General features: G+C 57.1%; 1 protein-coding gene across 15 annotated transcripts in view; it reads right to left on the minus strand.

The window, feature by feature from the left end:
* AHNAK (AHNAK nucleoprotein) overlaps nt 1-18,442 on the minus strand; it is a 76,960-nt gene extending 58,518 nt beyond the window's left edge. For 3 of the 15 annotated variants that reach the window (XM_027090051.1, XM_027090050.1, XM_027090049.1), the window contains exons 1-5: nt 18,290-18,422; nt 8,464-8,567; nt 8,041-8,197; nt 7,434-7,621; nt 5,253-6,500 (exon numbers count right to left, since the gene is read on the minus strand). In XM_027090051.1, coding sequence (XP_026945852.1) covers nt 5,253-6,500; nt 7,434-7,621; nt 8,041-8,197 — 1,593 coding nt within the window. In that variant the 5' untranslated portion in view covers nt 8,464-8,567; nt 18,290-18,422. Of the gene's footprint in view, nt 1-889; nt 6,501-7,433; nt 7,622-8,040; nt 8,198-8,463; nt 8,568-15,362; nt 16,632-18,289 lie in introns of those variants that run through there. The other 12 variants (XM_027090058.1, XM_027090057.1, XM_027090052.1 and 9 more) reach the window with 11 other exon arrangements.
* Nucleotides 18,443-21,960: the final 3,518 nt, after the last annotated feature.

Consider the following 21,960-nt stretch of genomic DNA (forward strand, 5'->3'; position numbering starts at 1 on the left):
TCCAGGCTCACATCTGGGGTTTCAATGTCCACCTTGGGTCCTGAGACATCAATGTCTGCCTTGGGCAGGTTCACATCCACATCTGGGCCTTGGCCTTTGAAGCCAGGCATGCTGAATTTAGGCATTTTCATCTTGGGCATCTTCAGGTGCCAGTCTGGGCCCTGGACGTCCACATCTGGGACATCAACGTCCACTTTGGGCCCTCTGATGTCCACACCTGGCACGTTCATTTCACCTTCTATCTTGGGCACAGACACATCCACATCCCCTTTGACTTTGGGGCCTTTCAAGTGTAAGTCCACATCTGGCATGGAGATCTTGGGGGCCTTGAAGTGTATCTCAGGCATCTTAAACTTAGGTCCTTTCAACTTTGCATCAGGACATTCTTGATCAACATCAGGAACCTCCACATCCACATAGGGACCTTTCAAATCTCCCTCCCATTTTGGCACAGACACATCCACATCCCCTTTGACTTTGGGGCCTTTCAAGTGTAAGTCTACATCAGGCATGGAAATCTTGGGGGCTTTGAAGTGCATGTCTGGCATCTTAAACTTAGGGCCTTTCAACTTTGCATCAGGACCTTCCAGATCAACGTCAGGCACCTCCACATCCACACTAGGACCTTTGATATCAACTTGCGGACCTTTGAGATCACCTTCTAGTTCTGGCACAGAAGCATCCATCTCTCCTTTCAGTTTGGGTCCCTTCAAATTCAAGTCCACATCTGGCATGGATATCTTGGGAGCTTTGATATTCAACTTAGGCATCTTAAATTTAGAACCTTTTAATTTTCCTTCTGGTCCCTCAATATCCAAATCAGGAGTATCAATGTCCACTTTGGGGCCAGAAACATTAATGTCAGCCTTTGGTAGATTCACATCTACATCGGGGCCCTCTCCTTTGAAGCCAGGCATGCTGAACTTGGGCATTTTCACCTTGGGCATCTTCAGGTGCCAGTCGGGGCCTTGAACGTCCACATCTGGGACCTCAACGTCCACTTTGGGGCCTTTGATGTCCACATCTGGCACTTTCATTTCACCTTCTATCTTGGGCCCAGACACGTCCACATCCCCCTTGACTTTGGGGCCTTTCAAGTTTAAGTCCACATCAGGCATGGAGATCTTGGGGGCTTTGAAGTGCATCTCAGGCATCTTAAACTTGGGACCCTTAAGCTTTCCTTCTGGACATTCAACATCTATATCACCAACATCCACATCCATTTTAGGGGATTTTATGTCAATTCCAGGACCTTTCAAGTCTCCTTCCACTTTGGGAAGAGAAACATCTACATCAGTTTTCAGTTTAGGGGCTTTCAGGTTAAGTCCAACATCAGGCATAGAGATTTTGTGTGTTTGTATATGCATGCTTGGCATCTTGAACTTGGAACCCTTTAGTTTCCCCTCTGGACCTTCAATATTCACATCTGGAACATCAATGTCCACCTTGGGTCCTGAGACGTCAATGTCAGCCTTGGGTAGGTTCACATCCACTTCTGGGCCCTCTCCTCTGAAGCCAGGCATGCTGATCTTGGGCATTTTTATCTTGGGCATCTTCAGGTGCCAGTCTGGACCATGAACTCCCACATCTGGTGCATTAATGTCTACTTTTGTACCTTCGGTGTCAATGTCAGGAGCTTTAATCTCTCCTTCTACTTTTGGAACCGTAACATCATAATCTCCTTTCATTTTATGGCCTTTCAGATGCAGACTAACATCAGGCATGGATATCTTCTGAGGCTTTATATTCATTTCTGGCAACTTAAATTTAGGACCTTTTAGTTTTGCATCTGGACCTTCAATATTCACATTTGGAACTTCAACATCCACCTTGGGTGCAGAGACATCAATGTCAGCTCCAGGCAGGTTCACATCCACTTCTGGCCCCTCTCCTTTGAAGCCAGGCATGCTGATCTTGGGCATTTTTATCTTGGGCATCTTCAGGTGCCAGTCTGGGCCATGAACATCCACGTCGGGGACGTCAATGTCCACTTTGGGACCTTTGATGTCAACCTCTGGCCCTTTCAGACCGCCTTCAACTTTGGGCAGAGAAACATCCACATCACCTTTCACCTTGGGGTTTTTGAGGTTTAAATCAATGTCTGGCATAGAGATCTTCGGAGGCTTGAAGTGCATCTCAGGCATCTTAAACTTAGGACCCTTGAGCTTCCCTTCTGCACCTTCAAGGCTCACATCTGGGGCTTCAATCTCAACTTTGGGTGCAGAGACATCAATGTCAGCTTTAGGCAGGTTCACATCCACTTCTGGGCCCTCTCCTCTGAAGCCAGGCATGCTGAACTTGGGCATTTTCATCTTGGGCATCTTCACATGCCAGTCAGGGCCTTGAACATCCACATCTGGAACATCAACATCCACTTTGGGGCCTTTGATGTCCACATCTGACACTTTCATTTCACCTTCTATCTTGGGCACAGACACACCCACATCCCCTTTGACTCTGGGGCCTTTCAAGTGTAAGTCCACATCAGGCATGGAGACTTTGGGGCCCTTGAAGTGCATCTCAGGCATCTTAAACTTGGGACCCTTAAGCTTTCCTTCTGGCCCCTCAAGGTTCACATCTGGGGCTTCAATGTCCACCTTGGGTCCTGAGACATCTATGTCAGCTGTGGGCAGGTTCACATCCATTTCAGGGCCCTCTCCTCTGAAGCCAGGCATGCTGAACTTGGGCATTTTCATCTTGGGCATCTTCAGGTGCCAGTCGGGGCCTTGAACGCCCACATCTGGAACATCAACATCCACTTTGGGGCCTTTGATGTCCACATCTGGCACGTTCATTTCACCTTCTGTCTTGGGCACAGACACATCCACACCCCCTTTGACTTTAGGGCCTTTCAAGTGTAAGTCTACATCAGGCATGGAGATCTTGGGGGCCTTGAAGTGCATCTCAGGCATCTTAAACTTGGGACCCTTAAGCTTTCCTTCTGGCCCCTCAAGGCTCACATCTGGGGCTTCAATGTCCACCTTGGGTCCTGAGACATCAATGTCAGCCTTGGGTGGATTCACGTCCACTTCAGGGCCCTCTCCTTTGAAGCCAGGCATGCTGAATTTGGGCATTTTCATCTTGGGCATCTTCAGGTGCCAGTCGGGGCCTTGAACATCAACATCTGGGAGATCAACGTCCACTTTGGGGCCTTTAATGTCCACATCGGGCACTTTCATTTCACCTTCTATCTTGGGCACCGACACATCCACATCCCCTTTGACTTTGGGGCCTTTCAAGTTTAAGTCCACATCAGGCATGGAGATCTTGGGGGCCTTGAAGTGCATCTCAGGCATCTTAAACTTGGGACCCTTAAGCTTTCCTTCTGGCCCCTCCAGGCTCACATCTGGGGCTTCAATGTCCACCTTGGGTCCTGAGACCTCAATGTCAGCCTTGGGCTGTTTCATGTCCACATCTGGGCCCTCGCCTTTGAAGCCTGGCATGCTGAATTTCGGCATTTTCATCTTGGGCATCTTCAGACTCCAGTCTGCATCCTGAACTTCCACATCTGGTGCTTTAACATCTACTTTGGGACCTTTGATGTCCCCATGTGGAGCTTTCATCTCACCTTCTATTTTTGGTGCAGACATATCTAGATTCCCTTTCATTTTGGGTCCTTTAAAATCCATGTCAACATCTGGCAGGGTCATCTTGGGAGCTCTGAAGTGCATCTCAGGCATCTTAAACTTAGGGCCTTTCAACTTCCCTTCTGGTCCTTCAAGGCTCAGATCTGGAGCACTAATATCTACCTTGTGTGCAGAAATGTCAACATCAGCCTTGGGCAGGTTCACATCCAATTCTGGGCCCTCTCCTTTAAGGCTGGGCCTGGTGAATCTGGGCATTTTCATCTTTGGCATCTTTAGGTTCCAATCAGGACTGTGAACTCCAACATCTGAGGCACTGACGTCTACCTTTGGCCCCTTCAGGTCCCCTTCCAGTTTTGGCACTGTAACATCATATTCCCCTTTTACCTTGGGACCTTTCATATGCAAATCTACATCAGGCATGGAGATCTTGGGGGCCTTGATATTCACGTCAGGCATCTTAAACTTGGGACCCTTCAGCTTTCCTTCAGGTCCTTCAATAGTCACATCTGGAAGTTCAACATCCACCTTGGGTCCAGCGATGTCAATGTCAGTCTTGGGCAGGTTCACATCCACTTCTGGGACCTCTGCTTTGAGGCCGGGCATGCTGAACTTGGGCATTTTCATTTTGGGCATCTTCAGGTGCCAGTCTGGGCCTTGAATGTCCACATCTGGAGCATCAATGTCCAGTTTGGCACTTTTAAGTTCAACATCAGGAACTTTAATCTCACCTTCCACCTTCGGCACTGTGACATCATATTCTCCTTTTACACTAGGGCCTTTCAAATGTAAGTCCACGTCTGGTATGGAGATCTTCGGGGCTTTGATATTCATCTCAGGCATCTTAAACTTGGGTCCTTTCAATTTCCCCTCTGGTCCCTCAATACTCACATCTGGAGCACAGACATCTACCTTGGGCCCAGAAATGTCCACATCAGGCTCAGGCAGGTTTACATTCACTTCGGGGCCCTCTGCTTTGAACCCTGGCACAGTGAATTTGGGCATTTTCATCTTGGGCATCTTCAGGTGCCAGTCTGGGCCATGAACATCCACATTAGGGGCATCAATGTCCACTTTGGGGCCTCTCATCTCTCCTTCAAGTTTTGTTGCTGTTACATCATACTGTCCTTTTACCTTTGGGCCTTTCACATGCAAATCCACATCAGGCATGGTGATCTTTGGTGTCTTGACACTCACTTCAGGCAGCTGAACATCAGGACCTTTAAGGTTGCCCACCAGGCCCCCTATGTTGACCTTTGGGGCTTCCACACTGACCTTGGGCCCTGAAATACTGACATCACCTTTGGGGAGATTCACATCTACATCTGGCCCTTCCCCTTTAACTCCTGGAGTGCTGAACTTGGGCATTTTCATCTTGGGCATTTTCAGGTTCCAGTCCGGACCATGAATGTCCACATCTGGGGCACTGACATCCACTTTGGGGCCTCTGACATCAACTTCAGGGACACCGACTTTCCCCTCTACTTTTGGAAGCGTGACATCCACACCCCCTTTCACCTTTGGTGCGGCAACATTTAAGTCTACGTCTGCCATAGAGATCTTGCAGGTTCCTTCTTTCCCAGAAGGACCACTAAACTTGGGGCCAGTCACGGTCCCCTCTAGGCTGGGTGTCTCTATGTCCACTTTGGCGCCTTTAACTGCCACTTGAGGGCCTTTAACATCACCTTGAACCCCAGGAGCAGAAACCTTAATGTCTCCTTTCAGTTTAGGGGACCTGAGGCTCAGATCCACATCCTGCATGGAGATTTTAGGTGTCTGAACAGTCACTTCAGGAGTCTTGATTTTAGGACCTTTCACCTTCCCTTCCAGTCCCCCAGAAGCAACCTCAGGTAGGCCAACATCCCCAGAGACCCCAGGAAGTGTCACATCAATGCCAGCTCCCTCTCCCTTAGAACCTGATACAGAGAATTTGGGGGCCTTCACCTTGGGCATATTCAGTTTGCCCCCTGGCCCGTGAATATCAATGTTAGGAGTTTGAACTTCCACCCTGGAGCCAGCGATGCTGCCCTCGATTTTGGGCACAGAGATGTCCACCCTTGAACTCCCCTGTGGCTTGGTACCTTTCAGGCCCAGGTCACCCTCAAGGGATGGCCCAGTGATCTGGGGGCCCTTCAGCTTCCCCTCAAGCCCCTTAATACTGGCAGAGGGACCACTGACTTCTAGCTGAGGGGTCTGGATGTTCCCGCCAATGGTCAAGCCTGGCTTGCCACCCTTGTGCCCCACAGAGAATTCAGGGGCAGAAACACTCAACCCTCCCTCTGGGGCCTGACCCTCAAGCCCTGTTGAGACACCAAATTTTGGGAGCTTCATGGAGGGAAATTTAATTTTCCCATCGTTGCCACTCTCAAGAGCTGGGCCCTGCCACTCTGCTGCCCCACCCCCAAGAGAAGACAGAACGTCCACCCCTGGGACTTGGACCCCTCCTTTGCTACCTAAGTCCAAGCCCTTTGCACTGACACTGACACCCGGGCTTCCCACCTTTATCCCAGGCCCGGTGACCTGGACCTTCGAGTCGCCAGCACATTGGAGCTCTGGTCCTGAAGTGGAAATGGACCCTGCTTGGATGTCCACAGTGGAGCCTGTGGTGGGGGACAGTGCCCCCGAGCCCGAGGGCAGTCTGATCACTGTCTTCCCAGGCTGGGTGTCCACATCCACGGTGGAGATTTCAGTCAGTTCGTGCCGTGGAATCTTGATCTTGAACTCAGGGCTGCTGATGTCGATGTCCTTGGCTCCTTCGCGGCTTGTCACGTCCACAGTGTAGGCTGTGACCCTCCTAGTCACCGTGATGGTGCGGCTCTGGGTCTCCCCAGGCTCCCCTTCCACTCCATCCTCCGGCTTCAGCCGAGGCTTGATCTTCGTGGTGTAGATGCGCTGGTACTCCTCGTCATCCCCGCTCTGCAGAAACACACGCCCCCCACAGGTTGCAGCAGCGTCTGCGTGAGTGACAGCCGCCTGGCCGCAGCCCAGCCCACAGCATGGTTGCCTGTTTCCCAAAGAAGCCGGGACCGTAAGGGAGGCCCACGGAGCCTCCTGGGACACAGCACAGGGGACTGAAGAGAGGGGCTGACGGCCACACCACAGGAGGAGAACAGAAATTACTTGGGGAATCTCTGGTAAGCAAAAGCCATGGGGAGTGGCGACAGGTAGACTCCCAGACAGTGGAGTCTGGGAGAAGGATTTACAATCAATTCTAGATTCGAATCGGCCCAGCAGGTCTCAGGGACACCTCCCGGTGACTAGCTCCGTGTTGACTGGACCTTCAGCTCTCACCTCTCGCCTCTCACCTGCCTGGCTTGTTTGTTTAATCTGCAGGGGAATCCTCCCAGGGACCCTTCGGAAAGCATTTGTTGAGCCTGGTTGTGCCAGGGTTAACATTTCCACTTTGAGGACTCATTATTTGTTAAGTAAACAAGCCATCAGAAGCAGCAGAGAACTGTCCCTCAGGCACTCTGCTGCCCAGCCTCTGACTCACAGATGAGTCCAGGCCTCTGGAAGTAGAAAAATGATGTCTGTGAGGCAGAACTGGGCACCTGTGAAATCATTTCAAAGATGCCTGCAAAGCAGCCAACTTCCTCCTGGCACCAAGGAATAGACCAACGAGTGGGTCCCCAGGCGGGGACCCTCGGAAGAGACTGACAGAAGACTTTTAGCGGCAGCCACACGTGAAAAGGAGAAACAGGCTGGCTCTACAGAGAGCAGAGGGTGAGAGCAGGAGAGAAGCCAGGAAGGACAAGCTGCCCAGCGGGCGGACAGAGGCTCAGGAAGGGGGACCAGCCCGTCGGCGTGGTCGGGGGAGCTAAGGGCACGGCCAGCCGGCCAGGCACTCACCAGAACCACGTCAGGGCTGTGGGAGCTGAAGACATCGTAGGTCCGGGTCTGGCCGGGCTCAGGGGAACGGTCCCCCTTGCGATGCAGCTTCAGGCCCACGGCGTGGTGCCCCATGGTGCTCAGCAGCTGGGCCACCTCTCCGGACTGCAGGTTGTCAAAGTAGATGGTAGCACCCACGATCTGGTCCCCTGAGCAGGGAGGAGCGGGAAGCGGGTAAGACCACCCAGGGTCTCGGGGAAACAACACACAACCACTCTGTGCCGGGCCCTCAGACTGACGTGCAGGTGTGGTAACACCCATTGTAGAGATGAGGAAACTGAGGCAGAGAGGCCACCTAATTTGCCCAAAGTGGCAGAGCTCATGGGTGGAGGAGTCGGAACAGAGGACGGCGCGTCCACCAGTCCTCAGGACCACCTCCCGCGAGGACTGTGAGAGAACCAGGGATAGAGAGCGGGCAGGGGAGGGCAGGGCTTAGGTACCGGCCATCCTGATGCCACTGGGACCCAGCCCTCCACAACCACCCACCCACTTGTGCTGCCCCTGCCTTTCCCTCCAGCACCCTCCCCCTCCCCGTCCCAGCAGCAGCCCGTACCCCGAGGTAACTCACCCTCCTTGACCACCCCAGTGCGGGCCGCCCGGGAGTTCTGCATCACCTCCTGCACAAAGACGCCATCGTCCCTCTGGGTGATGGTCAGCCCGTGGGAGCCGCTGCCCTGCCAGTTGGGCAGCAGCAGCTCCCGGGTCGTCTCTTCCTCCTTCTCCATCTGGATGAGGTAAGGAAACGGGGCAGTGGGGGCATGAGGGGATGGGGAAGCCAGGGGTCCCCCTGGGCGTGGGGCACTGTCTCCGAGGTGCCTGCCTCCACTGTGGGCGGGCTCCCAAGGTGGACGGTGGACACAGCCGCAGCGGAGGCAACCGGCCCCTCGTCCTGTCCCCCCCGGCCCTGCCTCCCGATAGCACGTGCCTCCCGGGTCTCTGCCCTCCCCATCCTCTCACCTCCACCGCCCTCGTCACCCTCCCTCCTACTGACCTTGGCAGGACTTGGTTCAGGAGCGGATGCCTTGCCAGAAGCCCGCCCCTCCTTCCTCTCCTCTCCTCGGAGTGTCTCTCTCTTGGGAATCTCGGTCACACAGCCTAGGGAGAAGGTCACATTCGGGCTCACACTCAGCACTTGGCTTGTCGAAACCCCGACCAGCTGCTGTGCAAGAGACGGCCGGTTGTTTTGCCCACCCCCCCGGGCCAAACCAAATCCCCAACCCCGCTACTGTCATCAGCTCCATTCACACAAGACTCTGCAGCCTGGGATCACAGGAAGGGGGTTTGGAAGAGGCCAGACTCAGATTCAAATCCTGGCTCTGCATCTTCCCGGCTGTGTGACCCGGGCCAAGTCACTTAACTTCTCTGAACTTCCATTTCCTCATCTGAGAAAATGGAGACGATAAAGAATTCCCATGAGGACTGAAGGAGCAAGAGAAAGCATGTGAGAAAAGCTCTGGCCCATCGGAGCCTCCCAACAACCCCATTCTCATTAGGTCCCTTGTAACAGCTTCAGCCCCCATAGTGCAGGTGGGGAAACCGAGATTCGGAGAGGCCAGCCGGCCGGGGGTGCACCGTGAGAGAGCAGCTACGATCGGGCTCTGAGCCTGTAACTCTTCCTCCGATGCCATATCAGGCCTGCAGCTCTAACCTGTGCGAGACCCCTCCTCAGACTCTCTGGCACTGGGGGCCACTGGCAACCTGCAAGCAGGGCTGGCTGGTGGTGCCCTCCCTCCGCCAGTGGCCGACAGTGAGTGACTCCGGGTCACCCTAACCCCAGCCTCAGAACCAGGGGGACGCTCGCCAGCTGGGAGCTCCAGGAGCCCTGCCACAGGCAGAGGCCAAACAATGGAAGCCCCAGGCCCCCCAGCACCGGCCCAAGCCCAAGAGGCTGCGGTCCAGCTGTGCTGCCTCAAGGACGTGGTGAGTCAGGGCCCATCTGGCTACACCTGCTGGGCCCTGAAACCAGGCCCCCATAGGTGCGGGCACTGAGGGAGCAAAGACACCCTCCAGCCACGGGATGAACTGTCGGCTGCAGAGGCGCCGGGGAAGACACCAGGCAGGCCTCCAGCCTCCAGACACCCAGAAGTACGCCTGTGAAACCGTGCGGGGGGTGCTATAAATCGTGGAGAACCTCGCCCAAAGCTCCTCCCTAAATCTGCTGACACCCAGAAATTAGCCAACCAATCAATAAATACATGCATACTGATCGTCTCCTGTATGTCCAACATTGTACAGGACACTGCCGAGAAGTCTAGCAAGGGACAGACACAGCTCAGCCCAGCACTGAACTCTACACTGCATCAGGCTATCACCTCACTTCACTCATGCGTCCTCCAAACGTTTACTGAATGCACTCCACGTGCCAGCTATGGAGAGTTAAAAGACTTAGCTTCTGTCCCGGATATAAGTTATGAGCAAGGTGCTCTGGGCATGACCAATTTCGCCTCTGAATGTTCCGGAAGGCTTGGGAGCCTTCTGGGGGAATGAAATCTAAATGGAGTCTTGAAGGTGCTGAGTTTGCCTCTGAGGACGGGATTCATGGAAATTCATAGGCACTGAGGACTTCCAGTGTCAGGCAGATCACAACACCGGAGAAAACAGCCACAGACACCCGGTTCGCCAGCCACCTGCACTCGCTCACGCGGTAGTTACGTCAGCACAGGTGCCGGCTAGGAGGCCAGCGGCAGCCAGTTGGCACAGGTGTGAGCTGAGGAACTCAATTCCTTCCTTCCTACCGGAAGTCCCGCTGACCCTACCCATAGTGAAACAGCAAGCCGGAGCTTAAATGGTGCCTTCCCCCGGCATCCAGCACTGAGAAGCCAGCCCTGCAGACAAGGAGTCAGGCAGGGCAGGGAAGGAAAGGGCTTCCACCCGAGGGCTTCTCAGATCCCCGAAGCCACCGCCTGCACTGGCACGCCCCTCTTCCTCCTTGAGCAGGGCCCCTTTTTTCAGCCCAGCATCTGGTGCTGAGCCAGCAGGCGGCGATGGGGCAGCAAGCCAGACAGCTCACCCTCGCCCACGTCTCAGCCCCACCTTCCCTCCTTCCCCAGTGAGTCACTGCGGCCGCAGTAGCTCCAGACACGCCAAGGGTCACGCCTAAAACCCGATCGACCAAGTGCTTCACGGGCCAGACCCCCGGGGGCCAGAGGGGCTGGGGCCCGGTGAGAGGCAGGGGGCTTCCCTGCCAGCTGCTCGGCACAGAGCCCCAGGCCCGGAGTCCAGGGAAGCACAGCTGGGAGGCTCAGGAGGGATGTACCACATGCCTCAACCCCTGGGGCTAGCGAGGAGGCCATCCTGAGCAGAGAAAGGGCCACAGTCCGTGAGAAGAGGAGGCGCTGGACCCAAGGCTGCAGGTTGGCCCTGGCAGGGCACCCGCTGGCTTCCCAGCCAGGCAGGGCTGCCAACCACCACGCCTGCTCTGGCTCAGGCCTCACCTCCTGGCACAGCCAGGAAAGACTCCCCTCCTCTTTCATCTGACCTGGCCGGGCATGGGGGTGCTGATAGGGGATTCGGGACCATGGTGGCAAGGGCCTATTTTCTGCACTTGGGTCCCAGCCCTCCATCTCGCCCACCCCTGGGGCCTGTACCGAGCCCAGATGGGCCTTCCTTCTCCTCCCGCACAAGTCAGGTGAAGCCAGCTACCCGGGGGGCTGGGGCTCCACCTTGCTGCTGCCCAAAGCAGGGTCTCTGGAGCTTTGGGGAATTCCACACATTCAGTCAAGTGGCATAAGCCCTCGGAGTGGAAGAAACCTTAGGCCACATGTGGCTATTTAAATGTAAGTTAATTTAACTTAAACATTTAGTCCATTGGTTATAGTAGCCGCACTTCAAGAGCTCAACAGCCACGCAGGGCGACCATGTTAGAAGCGCAAGTACAGAACATTTCTACCGCTGCAAAGTCCTGTGGGACAGCACCACCTGCTATTTACAGATGGGGATAGTGAGGTCCAGAGCCCTGAGAATGGCGGAGTGTTGGGGCCCTAGAACCCAGGACTGCTAGCTCCCTGCCCGCAGTCCACCCGACACTGGCTCACAGTAACCTTCGTGATGGGATGGGCTGGACTGGAGACCCTCTAAGACACAGGGCTGCCTGGAGGGCAAAAAAGGAGTGATTTGGTGAGGCCACTCCAGCTTCAAGGTAGAGAGGATACGCAACTGAGGCTGCAGGGACAGAGTGTAATTCAGGCCAGAAGCGGCTAGAGAAGAGCGAAGCGCCCTGACAGTTCAAAACCACAAAGGAGGATGTGCAGAGCAGCAGGGCTCTGCCCATGCCACCTCTGCAGACTGGGGGCAACACCCAGGCAAAGCCGGGACAAGGCCCGGGAGACAGACTCTTTGCCCCAGGAAGATGGTCTCCGCCAGGTGTTACCTCCAGAGGAACATGTTCTCCCACTGCTCCCAGGAAACAGAGCCCCTTCTGCCCAAGATCCAGTATGAAAACAGCCAGGGAGGGGACCCAGCCTAACGGCTGCAGCAGCCAAAGACAACCTCGCAGCCAGCGTCAGCGTCAAGATGACAGGAACTGATACACACACACACCCGAGAGTCAGGCCCACGGGCCTCAAGGCCTCCACGCACCAACCCCGGAGTCAAGATACACAGCAGAGGGACAGAAGTTTGTCCATATGCCCAGCACAGGCGGGACACAGGAGGTGACACTCCAAGGCAGAAGGGAGCACACCCACCCACGGTGGGGAGGACGCTGACAGCAATGAAACTTCCACCCAGCACACGAGCAAACCGGGGCCACCGTACACACAGGCCAGGGGGAAGCAAGCTCAGAACTCCTCAAGCTCAGAACCCAAGCTCAGAACAATGAGGTGACTCACACCAGAGCCACAGACTCCCACCAGCGGGAAAGCTGTGAACACTTATAACCAGGACCAGGGGCTGAGACATTCGGAGAAAAGAGAGACACGCCCCGGAGAGGCCGTCTACGCTCACGAACACTCCCCGGGCAGTCACAAGGATGAGAAAGCTCCGCATTAAAAGAAAACGTCACCGCCACCCCCACCCCGGCCCCGGCCCCGCCCCCGGCCCCGCCCCAGGGGGAGAGAAAGAGAACTTTGCAGAGCTCCTATGGTGCCCCAGGACACCAAGGGGTCCCCTTCCTTCCCCAAACAACCCTATGTGATTAAGAATTAATATCCTGATTTTAGAGTGCAGAAATAGGCCCCAAGGTAAAATGACTTGCCCGAGTATGAGACAGAGTTGAAATACAAGCCCGGGGTTCTCTGACTCCAAGGCCTCTCTACCCACGGACAGCGACAAAGGCACAAATAAACACACAAGAGAGGATGAGAAACCACAGAGAAAGATGTACAAGGGAGATACACGGGAGGGAGAGACCGAGAGACCTATACTGGAGGGGGGCAGAGTGAGAGCTGGAGAGGCACGACCACAGGAAGGCGGAGAGGCCTCCACACTCATCCAGAGGGAGCAGACGTTGTGGGAGGAGGATGTCTCGGAGGGACAGAAACACACAGAAAGAGAGGGGCTGAGATTCGGGTAGGGGCGCGGGTAGAGACCCCAGGAAGCAGTGATGCCCGTCAAGGTGCACCAGCACACGGGGAAGGGGGAGTGGCCATCAGCTTCTTGCCCACACACCAGCCTTGTCCTGGCCCAGCTTGGGGACAGCTAGCCCAGAATGGGCAGGGTCCCAGGCACCCCAGAGCCCAGGATCCGAGGGCCCTTTTGGTTCTGAGTCATCAACGCTGTGTTCCCAGGAGCCAGAGATCCTGAGCCACCCGGAACCCAGCTCACCTGCAGACTCTCTGGACCCCAGCCGGTGAAGACCAAGAGAATCATCCCCTTCTGGGCTTGGCAGGCACCAGACCCACTCTAGAGACGGGCACCCGCAGGGCAAGGCAAACATTTCCACTCACTGGGAAATCCCAGGTCCAGAGGAACAAGGAGGAATACAGGGGCGCCTCTCTTCCAGCGCCGAAGCCTCCAAACGGACCTCCACATAGGCAGCCGCCAGACCTTGGTCTGGAAAACAACCTGCCCCATTCTAACTGGAGTAGCACCGCGTTCCATTCAGAGTCTACGCTGGAACCAAAAACTCTGAGGTCAGCTGATTCTGGACGGCACACCCCCAGGGGGCACTTTCAACTTGAATGGGGTATGTGTGTTGGGGAGGGCGAATCATCAGGGAGAATTTGACGAACATGTTGCAAGACACAGGCAACATGGGCACTGGAGAAACAATCAAAGAAAGACACACAGGGAAGCACACACAACCCGGGCACGCAGACACACTCCTCAGTCCCCCCTCCTCACAGCCCAGAGCAGGCCCACAGCCCCTGCCTCCCCCAGCTCACCACAGACACCTGTCTGCGCGGCCCCAGGCCCTGCGCATCATGGAGGGAGCCTCTACCTGTTAACCTGGTGCCCAGATTCCGTGCCTCCCTCTAGCGCGTGCGCCCGCCTAGCTCCTCCCTGGCTACCGGGGCTGCTGGTCCCGCCCACACTTCCCACTTGGAGCAAGTTTTTCCAGCCTCATCACTCCAGCCCTCTCCTCCACGTCAGCCCCTTCCCCTGGCCCCTCACCATCACACTAGAGTTTCCTGCCCCTCGACTTCCAGAGCAGCCCCCCACCCCCACTCCAGCCAGCCAGCCGCTTTCAGGGCTCCACCCAGCCACCTTTCTCCATCTCTGTCCCCTGGCCCCTCCCACTCCCGCAGCCCCAGCGCTCCAAGTTCAAGCTTCCAACAGGGAGAGAGATTCCTTCTTCCTCCCCTGACCAAGATGGACTCCCCTCTCCTTCTGGCAGGGACTGGGGACAGCTTCCATTCTCCAGCGGGCAGTCCCCACACCTGGCCACCTCGCCAGGGAAGAGTGGGCCTTGACCCTGGACGGCTGGGATTAAGACAGCAGCTGGGGGATGGGGGGCTCCTCCTGACTGGGGCAAGGGGTGAAGAAGAGCTCGCTGTCTCACCGGGTCTCGCCCCGGGGGTAGATTACAGTTTGGGAGCTGCCCGCGGACAAGACCAAGGCGGATCTCTCCGCCCAGAGGTCGGGTCACGCTAGTGCAGGGGCTCGGGGCCAGGCCACTCGGCTCAGCTGCCAAAGAGCCACCCCCCCCCAGCCCGGCCAGGACGCAAAACCAGGCGCTTCCCCTTCCCTAGAACCTCCGCTCCAGCCCCCGGGGACCGGGCAGGATGCCCCCCTCCCTGACCGGCCCTGTGCGGCGCCTCGCTCAGCCTGGATCGGCGCAGCCTCACTCCCACGGCTGTGCTCACCCTCCCTGCGGCCTCTGGACACAAACTCCAGGGCCTGGAACCTGTCCAGGATGGAGAAACTTACTTGAGCCCTTACCTACAGCCCCTGAAGCCCCCATGAAACCTCCACCACTGGGACAGAGTCCCACTGTTGTCCCCTGCTCTATAAACCCCAGACGCAAGCAGAGGTGACACATCCAGGACCAGTGAGCACAGCCAGAGACACCCTCTCATAGGTAATAACACATATCTCTCTGCTGTGACACTAGCAGTCACAGGGACTCAAGGCCACAGTGAAACAGGGACCCCAGACCCAAGACCTCCAGTACAACAGCCCAGGCCCCCAGATGTGGACTGAGGCCAGCAGGGAGGAAGAGGGGCTCAATCAAAACACACGTTCCTGCTGAGCCCGCTGTGCCCCCTCCCCCCAGCGTGGTCCTCACAACTCCTCGGGCTCGCCCAGGCCTGGAGGAAACCGCTTGTTCTCAGGAAGGCCTGGGAGCCCAGCGGGATGGTCGCAGCCCAGGGAAATGGCAGCTCCCTAGGAGCCTGGATAAAGCCCATGGGGGTCAGAGGGAGAACAGAAGGCCCCAGACACCCACCAGCTGAAACGTCCCATTCTCACCGCTCTCCAGGGGCCACCTCCTTTCCCCGTGTGCACACGTACCTGATCAGCCCAGCTCCAGGGAGAGAAGCTTGGGGCTTCCAGGTGTGGTGGGGAGGACAGAGCCGGCATGGGAGAGTTCCCAGCAGGAGTCAGACTAGCTCTCCCAGTCTGCCTCTCTGTCCGTCCCCCAGTGGTTCCCAGGTTCTGAAGAAGGTGACAGCCACACCCCAGAGTCCCACACACTCCTCCACTCCCACAGCTTTGCCCCAACCCCTCAAACAAGCTCCTCAGGCTCTGGGTGGCGTGCTCTGCCAGGGCCAGCCAGCCAATTCCGAGTGAGCCTAAGAATCCAGCCCAGCAGTGCCCAAGCACCTCCACCCACGGCCTTCCTGGGACTAGGGTGACCCTGGGGACCCCCGGCCCATACCCTGCCCTTGGCTGATTCTGGCTTTCTCCTTCCACAAGTCCCCCATGGTTTACTCTATTGGGTCCCACTTTGAGCCCTGGACCTGTAGATGCATGCCCTTCAACCAAGTCTGGCTGGTACAAGTTCTCAGCTCTGTGAGGTTAACTCTGCAAGAAGTTGCCCAAACCAGGACCCCTGACTCACTGCTGTGGGCCCACAGCTGCAGCTCTAAGCCCCACACGACTTCTGTGGCTCCCTCTGTGTCCCGGTTCTCTGAACAATGTCCCTGCATAGAACCTTTAAAGACAGGGCTTTGCAGAGGGGCTCAGGCACCCTCCAATCCGCATTGCCAATACTCCAGACCCTTTGACTTCTGCTAGCCCAGCTCTCATGGTCCCAGGTCCTCTCCCCGCTACCTCATCCCACAGCTCCCAGCTCAGAGCAAGGAGGTACCCCCTCAGCCTGGGGCTCCCTTCTACTCCCCACTCTGCACACACACCAACCAAGTGCTGGCCCAACCCATCACCCCTGGGTGCCAAGGTGAAGGCAGCTGCCCCGCTCAGCCTCGGAAAGGAAGTGAGAGCCACACCCTGCCCCACAGATTTCCCTCATGGGGGGCAGGGGAAGAGGGGCGGAATGAAAGCAGAATCTACTCCCTGAATTTAGACCCATTACAGGTGAGGAGGCCCTAAAATGCCTTCCAAGGCATCTTCAGTCCTTCCCTCCTTTCCCCGAAATCCCTCACCGTCACCTGTCACCGCAACCCTCCAATGCGTCACTGTGTCCCACAGAATCAACCCAATCCCTATCCTGTGCTAGGCTGTGCACAGGGCATGCGACCCCTGCAGTCAGAGGCTGGATTCTAATAAACTGTTTCAAAACCAATTATTGGCAGCCCAGCACAGTGCTGGGGACCCAGAGGTAAATATCTGGGTCCCTTTTCCTCCCGAAAGCCCAGGTCATTCTCTAAGGACCTCACTGCCATGGGAAGATCCCACTTTGCCTTTCCACAAATCCACTCCACAGAGCAGGGCACCCAGCGGCAGGCTCCCTGGGGGCACCTCACCTCCTCCTCAGTGGCAGCCACGCCCTGTGAAAGGCACACACACGAGGCACACAATTCTCCGTGGCCACAACGTGCAGAGGCGCCAGAGCTGTCCCCACGTGGTGCTGGGGCCCAGCTAGTGCCGTGAGATGCCCCATCTGCCCATTCGGCTCCCCTCCCACGCATGGGGCACAGTCAGCCCTGCTCAGACCCCACGTGTCCCTCGTGGCCAGAGACGCCAAAGGGCTGCGCCCCCGCCTCCCAAGGCCCTGGCACTGCAGGGGGCGCCGAGCCCGCCAGCGGAGGGCCGGCCCTCGCACACTGCACACCCTCTCCCTGCATGGGAAAGCCTTACATAACACAGTTCTCTGAACACACCCTAAGCCCAGTGCCTTTCCAACTCCACGGCAGGACCTCGCCCCCCAGCCGCCTCTCCAGGAGCGCGTCTCTGGAGAGGAGGGCTCCAGCCAGGGAGGGCAGCTGAGCCCTCCTCCCACGCCAGCCGGGCTCCTGCCCCCGCCTCCCTAACCAGCCCCTTCGCCGCCCTCCCCTTTGCCCCTCACCACTCCTCCCCGAGTTCTGGTTTGAATTAGTCACCGGCTCCAACCACCACATTCCTCAGGCTGCTGGCGCCGAGCCAGGCGCTGGGGCGGGGGCCGTCCCACCCGGCCTGGTTTGGGAGTGGGGTTGGGGAGAGAGCGCCGCTTCGGAAGGGGAAGGGGCGGTCCCGAGGGCTATGCCGCGGCACAGCCCCCCTCCCCGCCCACCCCAGCGCAGGCATCTCTCCAATTATGTCCCCCACCCCCACTCCCACCCGTCCCGCTGCCGGGCGAGCTGCAAACTCCTAGGCTCAGCGACCCCAGCGGAAGAAGGGAGTTTTCTGGAGCTGGGAACACAGAGGGGCAAGACTAGGGCGGGGCAGCTGGAGGGAGGCTGAGGGGCCGCTCGGAGCAAGAAAAGGAGAGGCTGGTGGTGCAGAACTGGGTGGGGCCGGGAGGACCCGGGACGCGAAGTCAGGGGCGGAGGTGTGGGGCGCGGGGAGGGACGGCGGAGGGGGTGCGCGGCGCGGGGCCGCTGGGGCGCCGGGCGGGGCCGAGGGGCCGCGCCGCGATCTCGGAAACTTCTCCAGTAAACATGGAATAGGAACGAAGCAGCGCGCTCAGCCACCGCCCCAAGGAGAAGGAGAGGGTGGGACAGGGGCCACCAGGCCAAGAACGGGCGCCCGGCCGTGCAGCAGGGACCACAGCCAGCCCTCGAGAGAAAGACAGACTGGAGCAAACCGCGTCTCGGAGCGATTTTCCAACTTTGCCCAACTTGCGCCCCTACCAGCGCCCCAACTCCGGAGGCAGAGCTCGGCTCCCAGGACGCGACGCGTCGCCTCCCCGTGCGGCCCGGGGCTGCCCACCTTGCGCCGAACTGAATCTTCCCAGTGACACCCGCCCAAGGCGCCTCGCCCAAGCCCTGCCACCCACCTCCCCTCGCGCGTTCCCGGAGTCCCGTTCCCCGATTGCGCCGAGGTGCGCCCGGCGCCCCTACCTGCGCGCTCAGCCCCAGGGCACAGCCATAGCCAGCGCAGGGCCCGAGGTCGCGGTGCTGCGGCTGCTGCGGGCGGCGAGCCCCGGTCGGGGCGGGTCCGGCAGGGCGGGCGGTGCAGTCCCCGCGGCGGAGCTGCTCCGAGTGGCCCGGCCCCCGTGCGCGGAGGCGGCTCTTGTAACTCCGGCTGGGGCGGGCGGGCGGGTCTGCCCTGAGCGGTGGGGAGAGGGCGGGGCCGGGCGAGGCCGAAGCGGGGCTGGGACTGGTGAGCGGGGCCAACCCTGAAGGCACCAGGGAACGCGCTGTTGGGAGGGCACTGGGGGCCGCGGGGACCCGGGGACGCCGCACGTCCGAGGTGCTGCCTTCCCCTCCCCCCATCCACTGCCCCCCGTCCTGGCCCGGGCCTGGATCTACCCCCAAAGGATGCGCTATGTGGCTTCTTCGGCAAGAAACTCCTCGAAGCTCCCTGAGGTTCATCCTCACAGCTGGAACTGCGAATCAGCCCATTTTTCAGGAAGGACCAAGGGGTTCAGGCTGCGGCTGGGGGACTTGGGTGATTCAGCCGCGACCGCCAGCCTGACGCGGACCTTTGAGTTTTCTCTCAACACGGGCAGCTACCCTTCAAATCCTCGGCCCCAGGCTCCTCACTCGGTTCCCAGGCTCCACGCAGCCGCGCGCATTTCTCACCTTCTCTCTTTCTGGGGGCCCTCCCCCCACAGAACCAGCCTGGAGACGCTCGCCCCACCTGCTGGAGTCAGGGTCACCAGTGCCCCCCGTGCCACCGTGCTGCTCCGGCCGCTGCAGCGACACCGGAGTCAGGCCTGCACCCCTTGGAGGAGCAGAGCCCGCTGTCTACCTCCCTGACCCCCGCTTTTCTCTTCCTACCTATTTCTTCTCCGACCCCCTCCCTCCACCACCCCACTGGCCGGACGCAGAGTTTCCAAATTTAAGCCATTTCCCACAGGCACTTCTAACTACACGGAGATTTTATTAAACGCTTAATGACGGGGTGCAGGGGCCTTCTGGCTACACCCTCATTCGCTTCTACCCCGTCAGTTCTCTTATCCTCCTTCCTGGATGGCCACCCACTACCCACGCGAAGCCAGTTTTCCTTCCTTCTGGAATGCTGCGTGCAGAAGGGAGACCCCAGGCTGGGGACCTGAGAAGACCTGGCCCCGGCAGGGAGCGCCCTCCTCGCTGTATGATCATGAGTGGGCTGGGGCTGAGACCAGCGGCCCTGTCCTCTGAAATGGCAAGCATGTTTACAGGCTAAAAATACCCAGCAGCCAACTCTGCTGCCAGCCCTGGGGGCTGTGTCCCAGGTCCAGTTACCAGCACAGGGTACAGGCATGGGGGAGGGAAGAGATAGCCAAAGGAGCCACAGACAGGCAGACACTCAGATAATGAACACAGAAAGGTGGAGACACATGTGTAGACATTCAGACAAGCATAGACATGCAGAGACACATAGTCAAAGCACAGACTTGGGCACCAGCATTCTCTCATTCCCTCTCTCTCTCTCTCTCTCTCTCTCTCTCTCTCTCTCTCTCTCACACACACACACACACACACACACACACACACACAGTGACTCAAACCCGCAGCAGAGTCGGTTCCACCACCCATATCACAAACACACAATCAGAAACGCAGACTTTCTGAAGAATCACCTCCACCTCCATTGTGGTCTGCACCCCTTTCCCAGCACCTACTTTATTTAAAGAAAAAATCTAAACTTTTCAACTTTGGGATGCTTTAAAAAATAAAAATAGAGACCAAGAGCTAATTATTTCCTATACCAATGGCTTTTTAAAATTTACCTCATTTTAAATAACATTTACTCAGTTTTTAAATATGAACCAAGAATACAGACAAAGTGGCCTGTGATCCTACAAGTCAGATAATCCTTGTTGCTGTTTCTGAAACAAAATCAATACCTCCATAGGGTGAAGAATGTCAGTACAGAAAAGTAGAACAATGAAAAGTAGACATCTCGGGCTTCCCTGGTGGCGCAGTGGTTGAGAGTCCGCCTGCCGATGCAGGGGAAACGGGTTCGTGCCCCGGTCCGGGAAGATCCCACATGCCGCGGAGCGGCTGGGCCCGTGAGCCATGGCCGCTGAGCCTGCGCGTCCGGAGCCTGTGCTCCGCAACGGGAGAGGCCACAACAGTGAGAGGCCCGCGTACCGCAAAAAAAAAAAAAAAAAAAGTAGACATCTCCCCCCCCACCCAGTCCCTCTCCCCAAAAGTAATCACTGTTAACAGTTTACCGACGGATTTTAACTTTACAAAATGAATCATTTGGCTCCTTGAAAGTACAAGGGTTTCCAGTGCATATTAAGACGGGAGCTGATTTGCAGGTAGGTTTTTCAGAAAGATAGCTCTGGAAAGATGGCCATGGGATTTTGGAGGGAGGTGGCTGGTTCAGGAAAGGAAGAGTGGGGAACGGTGTGGATATTGTCCCCTCACCTCAGCTTGGGCGCCATCAGCCCCCCAGGAGTGAAAGAGCAGAGGCTAGTGTCCTGGGCTCAGAGCCAACTTATCTGCTCCATTGTTTGTCCCGGCCACCCTCTTGGTCAACAGAGAAAAAGGCGGAGAGGATGGTCGGGGAGCAGCCGCAGAGCAGGGATTACTGTCCAGGTACTTCATTCAGCGGTAGGAGGGTCAGGATACCTGCTGGGAGGTGGTCCTGGGGACTGGCTCCTGCCGCATTCTAGGCTAGGAGGGTAGATAAGCGGTAACCTAGACCCTGCCCTCTAAAAAGCCATGATCGTGCCTGCCAGACCAAAGCTGGGGTTTCCTAGGTCAGCCTCCTCAGCCCAGGCGAAGGGAGTATCTTCAACAGGTGGCAATGGTGCAACTGGAGACACACACTTTTAGAAATTTCTGCCGACCCTGTTCCTTCCGCCCACTGCTGTAGCCCCCAGCTTTCACTCCCCGAAGCTACCTCAGTGGGGATTGTGCCTGACACTGCTGCAGGCACTTGACGTGTCAGCTCATTTAATCCTCACATGCAGGAAGGAAAGGGTCTCAGAGAGGGGCAGTGATTTACCTAAAATCACACAACCCTCAGAAACAGGAGTCAAAGCTCCCGCCAGCATCTAAGCTCCACGAGGGCAGGAATTCTTTGTTCTCAGCTGTATACGCCACGCCTAGAGCAGTAGTTGGCACCAAGCAATCACTCCAGAACACTTGGTTAAATGTGTGAATGAGTGGATGAACTACAGGTATAAATGGCCCCAAAGCCCTTGTTCTTTATACAACAGCATCCTGTACCCCATGATTCCCATGAGGGGAAGTCAGCTTCCCCTTGCTCTCAGCCTCAGGGAGCACTTCCCCCACGTGTAGGTCTTTCATGCAGCTGCACAAACATTCACTGTGTCCAGCACTGGGTCAGGGGCCGCTGGGGGTGGTGGTGCTGGTGGTGCTTGTGCAGGTAATGGAGTACTTGGCAAGATGGAATCCCTGCCCTCAAGGCGCTCAGTCCAGAAGGATCTATCCTCTGATGCCACCTTACCTTGTACTCTGAGTCCTATGCTTTGGAAAAACTGGACATTATCTTTTCTTACATATCTTTTACACCCCTACCTTACTTCCCCCCACACAGACACACTATTTTTTAGTTATGAGTCCCCTCAGTTGGCTCCAACATCGCAAAGAAAACCTTTGCTTCAGAC

Source organism: Aethalodelphis obliquidens, unplaced genomic scaffold (assembly GCF_003676395.1).
Source record: "Aethalodelphis obliquidens isolate GAN/ISIS:26980383/991018 unplaced genomic scaffold, ASM367639v1 scaffold69, whole genome shotgun sequence".
Taxonomy (NCBI): domain Eukaryota; kingdom Metazoa; phylum Chordata; class Mammalia; order Artiodactyla; family Delphinidae; genus Aethalodelphis; species Aethalodelphis obliquidens.